We start from the raw sequence: 12,232 nt of genomic DNA on the forward strand, positions 1-12,232 counted from the left end.
CTCTACTTACCTAACTATCTATCTATCTAACTATCTATCTATCTATCTATCTATCTATCTATCTATCTATCTATACCTACCTATCTATCTACCTACCTACCTACCTATCTATCTATCTATCTATCTATCTCCACATCTATAGCATTTTTGGAAAGCAAAGGTTATCTGGAAGGTGACTGTATCAGCACTTCTTTCAGCATTATGGAACCTCCTTGCTATTTTCTCTTTCAATTAATTAGAAGAAATGTTAATTCATTTGTTTTTATTCCTCTCTTTTCTTACTTTTGTGCTGTTTTCTTAGGAACAAAGGAAACTACCTTATAGCGAGTCAGGCCCCTGGTCTAGCAACCCAGCTTTATTTTTGTTGATAATGGGAAGCAGACATTCCCCAATGTGTTTGGGAGAGTTTCTTTTATCCTACCTGAAAGTGAAAACAGATGTCAAGGACTGGGACCTTGAGTAAAAAAGGACTCCCTGAGAACTAGAAGCTTTGAATCTTTAAAGAAAATGACACTCTGAAGGTGGTATACATGCTCAAGAAATTAGCAAATTTGTGAATTGGAGGCAAAACGGCAAGCATGCCAAAATTCACAAGGACTAAATCAGATTCAACATCTTTGAATAATTTGTCATGATGAATAGGGCTTCCAGTATTCCTGTCTACAATACTACCATCTAGTGGTTTTTATTGCACATTGTTTTATATAGGTATCTACTAAGTCATATATACATGAACTATGCATTGGCTGTAGCCAGAACAGTAGACCAAGAAAATATTGTTCTTTGCCTCTGGGAAATAGATCCAATTACAAGTGGAATAAGCTATCCCTGACAGCATCTTCAAGTTCATGTAGACTCTTTGCCTCACAGTAACAAAAGCCAGAACTACCAAATAGGATGTTACTGTGGTCTATTGAATAAACCACAATTGGCAGGATTTATACACTGTGCTAAGACATCATTTATAAGTCACACATGCCAAACAAAACTCAAGCAACTAGATCATACATTATTTATTTAATATTTATTATTTATCCTAGGTTGCATTAACAGAGGGATAGAATCAAGATAACATGATGTATTAGTACTGCTTTATAACGCCTTAGTAAGACTACATTTAGAATGCTGCATCCAGTTTCGGTCACCATATTATAAAAAAGATGCTGGAAAGAGTGCAGAAAAGAGCAACAAAGATGATTTGCATTAGGGACCAGTTCCATGGAGAGAGGTATCTACAGGCCAGAGGGGGCGTGGTTTTGCCTGCTGCCTGCATCGCATGGATGGGCTTCCCTTGTTTGTGCGGCCCAGTTTCTGGCATGCCATGGCCCAGTGCCAGTCCATGGCTCAGGGATTGAGGACCCCTAGTCTAGTCTAATGAAAAGAAGGACTAGGAATGCTATGATCGCAGTATTCCAGTATTTGAGGGGCTGCCACAAAGATGAGGGTGTCAACTTATTTTCCAAAGCACCAAAGGGAAGGGCAAGAAACAATGGTTGGAAACTGATCAATGTGAGAAGCAACCTGGAATTAAGGAGAAATTTCCTAACAGTGGGAATAATTAACCAGAAGTTGCAGGTGTTCCATCACTGGAGGTTTTTAAGAAGAGACTGGACAGCCACTTGTCTGGAATGTTATAGGGTCTCCTGCTTGAGCAGGGGTTTGGACTAGAAGACCTCCAAGGTCCCCTCAAGTTCTGTTATTCTGTTATCTAAAATAAGCAAAGGGAACACTTGCAAATGGGACCTCAAAGGGGCATTTTAAATGTTGCCATTTATGGCTATTACCACATAGCTCTAAGTTTTGAAGTGCACCTCTGAAGCCACAGATATTGTCAGACTTTGTTGCTTTGATACTATTGAGAAGCCACACAAAGGACTAAAAACAGAAGAATGGGCTTACTAAGGATGTAACAATAACATATCTCTCCATACATTTATCATGAACACCTTTGGTACCATTACATATATTTCACAAGGCTTCTGCAAGTTCATGTATGTTATTCCCATCATCTAGGACAGGGGTTCTCAACCTTGGCAACTTTAAGACTTGTGGACTTCAGGAATTCTGGGAGTTGAAGTCCACAAGTCTTAAAGTTGCCAAGGTTGAGAACCCCTGATCTAGGACTAGGTCAACGATGGACAAGTGTTTAGGAAGCCAAACAACGCACATCACAATTTTGGAAAGGGTGGCGACATGATAGATGGCTAATAATTCAAAGGGTTGGAGAATATAGGAAATATGCCACAACTGTGGTCAGGATGGAGATTTTATTTTTCCTGAGCTTCAGCTTCTGTCTTTGTCTTTTTAACCATTTCCCCCAATTTTAAGGTGAATATGAATACTTTTGGGTGTTGCCATTTCAAAAAGTAAAAAAAAAAACAAAACCAACCCCATATGATCATGTTTACGTAACTGTGATTAGATCAGATTCCTAGGGCTGCAATAAAAGAGATCAAATTGTCTGTTCTGATCTGATGGCTAGAAATGAAACTTATGTACATAACTTGGTAATCATATCAGGAGATACTGCGAGTGCTCCAACACTGGATTTTGAACATTGTTCACAATTTAGCTGAAATGTTACAGGCACATGCATTGCATTGGCCAAGCCCAGATCCTAAAGCAGATCAGAGTCAACTCAGAATGGATTTTAATTTAGCAAACCAGAGTGGATGTATTTGAACCTACTCTGATCTAATTCTTGCCCTCCAGAAAGCTCTAGATGGCAAATAAATGATGGAAGGCATTCATCATTTTTTTTTCATAGTCTATAGCATGGGTCTTCAAACCTGGCCCTTTTATGACTTGTAGACTTCAACTCCCAGCATGGCTGGCTGAGGAATTCTGGGAGTTGAAGTCCACAAGTCATAAAAGGCCAAGGTTTGAAGACCCCGGTCTATAGAGCAAACACCACGACAAAGAATGGTGGATGCCATTTACTTGTGCCAGTTATCAACTTATTTCACTGCAAATGAGTTCTTGAGGGAAACGGGAGGGGTAGCAATACTTCTGGCCACGTTTATATGTACCCTTGGTCTTGCAACAAGTTCATTTTGGGGGAATGATGAGTATTTCATTTTTGATACTTTTGCCTGAATCCCTGGCAATTAGCTCCATTTCATTCAAGATGTATGATAATTCTTTTAACATCCATTCTGCTTTATCAAAAAAAAAAAGTCAGTTTAGATTAGGTCTGGAGTGACTTAAATTGGATTGGATTTTCAGCCTGGATTCATTGAGCCAATGTTACATAATACTATCTGATATAAAAAGACACCATCAGCACTGAAACAGCTAGAGAATATTTAGAACAGGCCCGTCTTTTTGTCTTGGGCTGTATATAAAATATATACACATTAACTATATAGTATAGTTAATGTGTCTATATAGTATAGTATAGTTAATGTGTCTGTGTGTGTAAATAGTGTTAAAAAGTTTACAATCTTGTTGTGCTGCATTCCCAGCTGTCCAGGTTTGCATACAGCCTGTGGGCTGCGGGTTAGATCTGCCTGATTTAGAGTATGAGTAAACAAGTTACAAACAAGAAGACATTTTGCAGCCATCTGGAACTGATTATGTGAGTCCAATGTCCAATATTGTTGAGAAAGTGGTGATTCAGCAGTTTTAGTGGATCATCAATGAAACGTGTCATCCTGGACCCCTGCCAGTTGGGTTTCAGGCCTGGATGTGGAACTGAAACAGCATTGGTGATGCTTTCAGATGACCTCTGGAAGGAGCCATGTGGGGGTGGGGGTGGGGAATAGTATAGCCATCCTTGCTCTACTTGACCTGATTTATTTATTTTATTTTATTTTATTTATTTTTATTTTATGAGACTTATATACCGCTTTAAGTGCAAGCACTTTCTAAGCGGTGTACACAAGTAAGCAATGTATGTATATATTTACATTGCCCCCAACAATCTGGGTCCTCATTTTACCTACCTCGGAAGGATGGAAGGCTGAGTCAACCTTGAGCCGGTGAGATTTGAACCGCTGACCTGCTGAACACAGTCAGCTAAAGTGGCCTGCAGTACTGCACTCTAACTGCTGCGCCACCAGAGGCCTTCAGTACCACTGGGTATAGCATGACCTTGTGGAGTGATTGTGAGAGTTGTGGGGTGGACATCACTGTTCTTCCTTCATGGCTGATTCCATTCAGGTGTTGATCAGGAGCAAGGAATCATACAAGTGGCCCCTACATTGTGAGGTGCCACTGGATTCAATAATGCTTAACAACTACATGAAACCATTGGGTGAGGTCATCCATAGTCAGGGGTAAGGTTATCAGGAAATGGATGTCATATTGTTTTGTGTTTTAATTTTGTATACTACTCAGTGTCATAGTCCCATGTTTATGTGAAATGGATGGCTATAGAGATTTACCAAATAAATAATACCCTTGTAATTTCTAAAATGATAGTGGAAGTTATGATCAGAATATGTCCGACATGGCTACAATCTGTATTGCCCAATTTACATATTATACTAAGAAAAATGTAAGCAAAAGAAAAAACTTTAGGGCTTAGCACTTAATTCATTTTTGGGTATAGTTTCTAAAGCATGGGTCCCTAAACTTTCTGCCATCATATCTCCCTTTAGTGTAATCTTATTGTACACATGTCCCTTAAAAAATTAAAACACCAGAATGAACACAAATGAACAATGAAAACAACGCGATGAAACTTGGGGAAAGGTAGACTTATTCTAACAATGTAATTAAGAGGTTCTTCATAATTCCTCCGGACTCTGCATTTACCCAAGGTAGGTACACCTCATACTTTGGGAAACCCTAGCCTAGAGGTTGCCCATCCCTCCATGCAAAAAACAAAGGATGCAGTTTTGTTACTTTTTAAAGTGCTGGAAATCCTTCAAGGCATGATTTCCACCCTGGCCAGTGGAAGGAAGGAAGGGAGGGAGGGAGGGAGGGAGGGAGGGAGGGAGGGAGGGAGGGAGGGAGGAAGGAAGGAAGGAAGGAAGGAAGGAAGGAAGGAAGGAAGGAAGGAAGGAAGGAAGGAAGGAAGGATATGAATCTCCTACTGGTGTCATAGTCCATTCACAGAATATTACATCCTGGAGTATTATAATCACTATTGAAGGTATAGAATTTAGGGCTGCTGCATGGATTTGTTGCGTTATTAGCATACTGCCACAAGAAGAGAGGTGTTTATATTTACTCTTTCTCTTATTGCTTAAGTTTTGCTTAAGATTGTCAATGTTTTTAATTACCAGGAACATCAGAAGCTGTGAAGCAGCTGGAAAAGCCATAATAGGCAGCAATATTATTATGAAGCAGAGGGGGGAAAAAGATTTTACTGCCTCTTTTATTCCATCACATTCAGTTCCAGGGTAATTAGTGAACAAGTGATGTGAGTCAAGGTTAATAAGCATAGGTGTATCCTATTTAATTCCTAATAGTAGCTTAAGAGGTTTGCTAGGTTTTTTTTCCTTTTGCTTACATTATAGCATACTCACCTCTCTAAAATATTCATTTTATTGCTTGATAATTTAAAATAAAGGTTATAACAGTCTCAATTTTTATGAAGTTATTTAAGATTCTGTATTCAGAATTAGTACTGATTCAAACATACAGATAGACTTCTTATGTTCCTCTCTTCAGGTTTCACAGATAATCAACTCTGCAAATTCAGGATTTTAGCACATGTTTACCTCCTAAACCACAAAAAATAAATTCATTTGTGTGTGCATGTGGGGGCCAAGGACACAGACATGGCTTGTTCATACAAGACCTTGCAAAAATTGCTTGGAAAAAGGTACTGATGGCCTGAGAGTGCAGCATGAAATTAGGACCATATGTTCTCAGAGCAATTCTCCATTGAACAAATACTTGCTCCAACCCATGCCTATTTTTAAGGAAACAGAGAATATTACAATGTTGAATTCTAAAAATGCTTTTTAACCACTTGGATGACTTTGTTTGACCCTAAATTTCCAATTTAATCTTTGTTAACTTGACTGATACACAATAATTTAAAGATATACAGCACATAATCCTAGATATGTGGTTGAATATGGAACCAGACTCTAGCTAGCACAGGAGCTGCATATGAAAATTCTGACATTTGAGAATTAAGCTCAGTTCATAAACTTCTGAAGTAAATAAATAAATAAAAACCCAAATTAGGAAATAAACCCCATAGAGCTATATTGGGGAGTACTAGCATTAAGTAGTATGAATCAAGTATTTCTTTTACAGAAAGAAAAATCAGCTCCTGTAATGAGCCTGTTGAACAGAAGCAGTGGATATTTAAGCAACACCTCAAGTGGCAGATGTCTTAATACACAGGTTTAGTGACCACAGTTGCAACTGGCTACTCAATCGTTAAAAAAAGCAGTCAGCAAGTGAAATTGCAACTGTGCTTCTGATCTTACTTCAGCTTTCCTTTGCTTTATAGAGCTGTAAAGGTTGTACATGCAAGGATTGTTGTACAGTTATTTTTCATCACTCTCATAACTACAAAGGATCACTAAAAGGGGCAGTTGCTAATGACAGCCACCCGTAAAATATGTTTATGTAACAAACTGCAAAATTTAATTATTATTCACAATCATATTACTTCATACTATCTTGTAGTTTGTAGGCTTAATTATAGGATTACTGGTAGTCCTTGATTTACAACCATTAATTTAACAGCTGCTTGAAGTTACGATGAGGCTGAAAAAAATATTTGCAACCCACATGATCATTGCAGCATCCTCACTGTCATGTGGTCAAAATTTGGGCATTTGTCAACTGGCATGTACAGGCAGTCCTTGGCTTACAACAGTTCATTTAGTGACTGTTTGAAGTTACAACAGCTCTGAAAAAAGTGACTTATGACCATTTTACAGAGTTAAAACCGTTGCAGCAACCCCCATCGCCACGGGATCCAAATTCAGATGCTTGGCTCCTATTTATGATGGTTGCAGTGTTCCGGGGTCAAGTGATCACCTTTTGCGACCTTCTGACAAGCAAAGTTTGTCAGAAAGTCACAAAAGATCAGTGGTGGGATTCAGCCGGTTCACACCACTTCGGCAGAACCGGTAGCTAATTTTTTTGTTGCCCAGGCCCAGAATGGACTTCCGGAAGTGGTATCCACACAGAGAACTGGTTGTTCACATATTTGAATCCCACCACTGCAAAATATGATCACTTAACAAACATGGTATTAACAACTGCAGTGATTCACTTAACAACTGTGACAAGGGTCATAAAATGGGGGGGAAATCACTTAACAATTGTCTCGCTTAGCAAAAAAAAATTTGGGCTCAGTTGTGGCTATTAAGTTGAGGAATACCTATATTCATTACGGTTGCAGCATCCCAGGGTCACATAATCTCCATTAGTGCCCTTCCTGGGGGGCTTCCAACAAGCAAAATCAGTGCAAAAAAGTCAGATGTGCTTAATGACTATTTGTGATTCACTATGGAAGTTTCATTCTCAATTATAGTCATAAATTGAGGACTACCTGTATATCCATCTCAAGAAAGAAAAGTTCATATAGAACACTAACTAATCTTTTGGTGAATCAAATCACAAACTACGTTACTGAATCTTCAGGGATACAAATTCACATGTTTTAAACCTAATGAACATGATTTATACTTCATGTGCAAATTCCTAGAAGGCAAATTTTTTATCTCATTGTCCTTCTTGTAATTCCCAAATTGCCTTTCCTGAACAATGAAGAATAGTCATAATGATGTCCCAAAGGTGCTCCTTTAGGACAACCATGACCTGGATGACTGAGCATCTCCATATACATTTAGCCATCATTCAGCCATTAGTGAGGAGGCAGACAATGGGGAAAAACTTGCTGTGAATTGTCTTATCTTACAATTCCATTTATATATATATATCAAGCAGTCACTCAGCTCTTCACTTTTGAATGTTGAGAACTTTTGATATCAGGTAGTGATTATAAGCAAACCAAGTGCAACATATAAATTGGTTTATAGTGAGGTTCTCCTGACCACTTGATTCTAGCCCAGTTATGGTTGAATGTCCTTTTCTGAAACTTTTAAACGATGTCCCAATTTACTTTTATCTGACTTGACCATTTATTTAAATTTGTGCTTTTGAGGATGACCTCATAGGAGTCCATTCAAATGAAGAAACTGATCACAGAGCTCAAAGTTGTGCATTCATGGGTTTTAGTTTCATTAAAATCAGCAAAGTATGAAGAAAAAACTGCTATATATGATTCATATTTATTAGCAGAGAAGTTGCAAGTATTTGCAGCAAGCTCTTAAAACATCAAAAGAACGTATGGAGCACTAACCATATGCAGACCTGTTTATAGCTGTCTTTGTAAGTATATTTTTAATTCATCTAAATATTTTAAATTCATCTCTATTGGTCTCACAATGTTTTATAAAAAGAAACCTCTACAGAAAAAAAATGCACTTTGGTTTCCCTTAGGCAATTTGATGGAATTTCTTTTACAGTGAGGAAATTAAAGAGGAAAGAAAGCAAAGAATCTGAAGCCATGTTCAGCTATTGGGATTTTTTCTGTGTATTTCCCTTATATGATATTGATATTGATGAACATTCACATATTAAATAGGAGTTTGAAAACTTAGATCCCTTATTTTTTAATCTTTTGTAAAGTATACTATCTAGAGTTTTAGTGTACTGAGAACTGCATAGAAGATTTACAAAAGCCATTTGGTTACTTGTGGATTTTTCCATTCTCCCCCCCCCCCCATTTAGTAATTCAATAGTAAGCCAGTTTTCACATGTCACAACCAAGATAGGAAGCAAAATACAGTCACAAGCTGAATTGTCATCTTATTTTTTTTTCTAAGTTATTGGAAAATGAAAAACAACTTTATAGAGAACATGTATTCTATTTAAGCCTGAAAATGTCAGCATCTAGCAAATTAAATGTAAGCAACAAATTCCTAGCTTCCCTAGGACTTTGTAGCTTACATTTCAAAACAAATTTGAGCCGTGATTATAAACTTTATAACATAGAAGTTAGTCAAGAGCTTTGGTTTACGTGAAACTCAAATGAATCAACATCCAATGTAATAGATTTTTTTTCCTAGTAAAATGAGTTATTGAGCCATTATGTTTCTTAAGGTATTTATTAGGTCTTATGTATCTATAAAACCTTTAAACGTATGAGAATATCATGTCTGTATAGCAGATAACATTTGTTTCCACAACATAGGCACTAGTTGCTATGTATTTTATTCACTTTTTTAAACTTGTTTACAGATGGTATAGTTTAAAGATGGGCACTGAAATTCTAGTGACTGCAATGCTTTGGCAGCCAAACTTATTTTTTTACAATTGTCAATGAATCATATCATAAGGAAGCCAGAGTTTGAGGATCTAGTGTCATCACAATAGTAGAAAAAAAGATGCCTTTTAACAACTTTTGTAAAGGAGAGTAAAAGTTAATTATTTTCAAGATAACACATTGAAAGAGGCACCCTGGTTTTAACTAATCTCACTACATTTTCTGTTTAGCTTGATTTAGGCTGTAATTAAGGCACATGCAATAGGACAATCATGTACATCTTTGGAATTAATCCAATAGGAATAGCAAAATCTACTTTTTTAAAAATTTTCTTTTAAAAACATTTGTTTTTTGTTATGAAACTCCTATACAAAATTATAAAATTTACATCATCTGAGCTGCCCAGGACATAAAAGTATAACTTCTCCATATAACTAGTTCTTTTCATGATAAGTCAAACATCTATATAAATAGTTCAGCCATGAAGGAATTTGAGGAGAATATCTTAGTAGAAAACCAACCGAGGTTCTGTAATAGTGTATTTCCCTTATCCAAAAACCCAGAAACCAACAGCTTAACATTTATGGAAATGACAACAATGGAAAATCACTGACAGACAAATGGGAGACATGACAGCAAAGAACTTTGCTCAGTGCACTTGCGCTGTGTTCAAATGCTTGGAATGAAGTCAGGCACTTTTCTTCCGCTGAGAAGCACCTTCCCAAGAAATGACACAAGGACAAGATGAGTTGGATCTCCGATCAAAGACATATGAGGGTTGAATAGATGGCATTTCCAGGATGCAACGGTAATATTTTGACAGCGGAGGGAAGACACGGGAGCAACAACCTGGAGGATGTGAGGCTCTACACAGAAGTGGTCACTCTGTCATTGGCATTATTGACCTCATTTTTGTTTGAATCCAGTCCTTTAGCAGCATTCAGATCATTCCGTAAATTCTCCACTGTCTTTTTCATGTTCTTTAATTCCCCAGGGTGTGGAGTGGCTCGCCTTAGGAGTGTCCGCTAAAAACAAACAGTGGAGTAAATGATTCCTTGTGTCTGCCTTCTTAAAACTGTATTTCTCTATTCATTAAAATGGCTTTTCAAGTTTTCAAGTTTTAACAGCTATTAGTTAAGTGTATTGTGAAATAGAAACATAGGCAATCACCATTTTCATGCTATAATAGCGGGGGCAAGAAATCAGAAGAAATGTGTTATAGAGAAAACGTATAGCAAAGATGCCTTGGAGTCTGCAAAGGTGTTCGTGAAGTACCTGTCTGCAAATCCTTCAAGCAGCTGGAAAAGACAGGTAATGTTTAAGGAGTTGCCTACAGATTCAACATGAATATCAAAGCAAGCTCAGAGGACCTTTGCCATGTTAAAGCTGATGGGCTGCACAAACCTAGTATACAAAAAGCTGAAGTGTTGCTTTCCTATCTAGTAAGTTCGTGAATTTCCTGTCATACAAATGCACATAACTAACTTGTTATCAGCACTGGTTATGAGGATTAATACTAACTTAATTGTTCTTAGATTAAATGTCTTGACTAGTTGCTATCACTTAGTTTACCATTCCCAGTTTAAGTATTTATAAAAATGACAGTGCTACACCTTTTTTAACATATGGATTTCATGTAGTTACCTATACTCTTTTCAAAAGAATATTTGTATCTCACCAAGAGTAGAAAACTTCTTTTCTTGAGCAACAGATTCTGCCACAAAAATATTGCAAATTGATTTGAAATACAAAAGTTTTAAAAAGAGATTTATGCCATAATACAAGAATCTGATGATCCAGGAAAGTATATGAAGACAAGAAGAAAACTGTGGCTTTTTGATAACATTGCCCAACAAATATGCTGTCCCATTATGAAGCATTACTGGTCATTAAAAAGTAGCACAATCGGATATTGTGATTATTTTACTTGGGCTCGTTTAACAATAACTTGAGATCTCGGTCTGATTTATCTCCAGAAATTATAGATGATTATTCAGTTCTATTCATGCTTAATCTGCCAATTATGCCAATGATATTTATAGCTGAAGAAAAGATGTGCATCTAAATGTTGTGGATATATGCTTAAGATGCTATATACAGTATTTCAAGATGCACCTGCTCTTTAGAACTTTATAACATGGATTCTGGGAAATAAACCAGAAATGCCAGTACCCATAGTTGCAAATTCTCATATGTGAATAGCCAGATCAACAAGTATACAAGAATTATACTGTAATATCTTGTCTCATAAGCCACAGTAATTAAGTAATTGAAAGATAAGAAAACAACCTTACGTTACTATAATAACCCTGAGACTTCTGGAACGCAAAACAATTTTCAGTGCCCCACAACATTATATGGCAGGAAATATTGTATTTTTACCAATGTTTTACCAAAGAAAATCACTCATTGTGGAGCCCCTGTTCTACCATTAATACTAATCTTTTTATAATGCCAGTTAAATTTGCCCTGAAATGATTATGTGATTTCAGCAACCACTTGTTGTAAGTTGTATTTTACTATATACATGAGGTCTAAAAAGCTTAGTGTTAATAATATATTGCTAATATATTTTATAAATACTAAACATAGTGTTAATCTATATGGTGCTTAAAATTTGACAAGTTTTAATGAAATTAAATGAATGAATCCTAGCAACACTGATTGACAATAGGATAGTGTTTATATAAAAATGCACATTTTAATCAGCCTTATTGATTAGGGGAGGATGAAAACTGAAGTAGGCAGAAATTGTTTTAAACAATTAATTTGCCATTATTATTATTATTATTATTATTATTATTATTATTATTATTATTATTATTATTATTATTATTTTATCATAAAAAGTAAAATACAAAACAGAAAAACAAACATTTTTTTTCGTTTTTGTTGTTTCGGGGTTGAATGTTGTTTTGTTTTGTTTAGTTTTCTGTTTTGTATTTTACTTTTTTTCCAAAATTAATTAAGGTAAGAATGTGTAGA

General features: G+C 36.4%; 1 protein-coding gene across 2 annotated transcripts in view; it reads right to left on the minus strand.

The window, feature by feature from the left end:
• Positions 1-9,073: 9,073 nt before the first annotated feature.
• LRRC1 (leucine rich repeat containing 1) overlaps positions 9,074-12,232 on the minus strand; it is a 93,402-nt gene continuing 90,243 nt past the window's right edge. For both annotated transcript variants that reach the window (XM_039320356.1, XM_039320357.1), the window contains one exon: positions 9,074-10,272. In XM_039320356.1, coding sequence (XP_039176290.1) covers positions 10,114-10,272 — 159 coding nt within the window. In that variant the 3' untranslated portion in view covers positions 9,074-10,113. The remainder of the gene's footprint in view (positions 10,273-12,232) is intronic.

Source organism: Crotalus tigris, unplaced genomic scaffold, assembly GCF_016545835.1.
Source record: "Crotalus tigris isolate CLP2741 ecotype Arizona unplaced genomic scaffold, ASM1654583v1 scf7180000023636.1099087, whole genome shotgun sequence".
Taxonomy (NCBI): domain Eukaryota; kingdom Metazoa; phylum Chordata; class Lepidosauria; order Squamata; family Viperidae; genus Crotalus; species Crotalus tigris.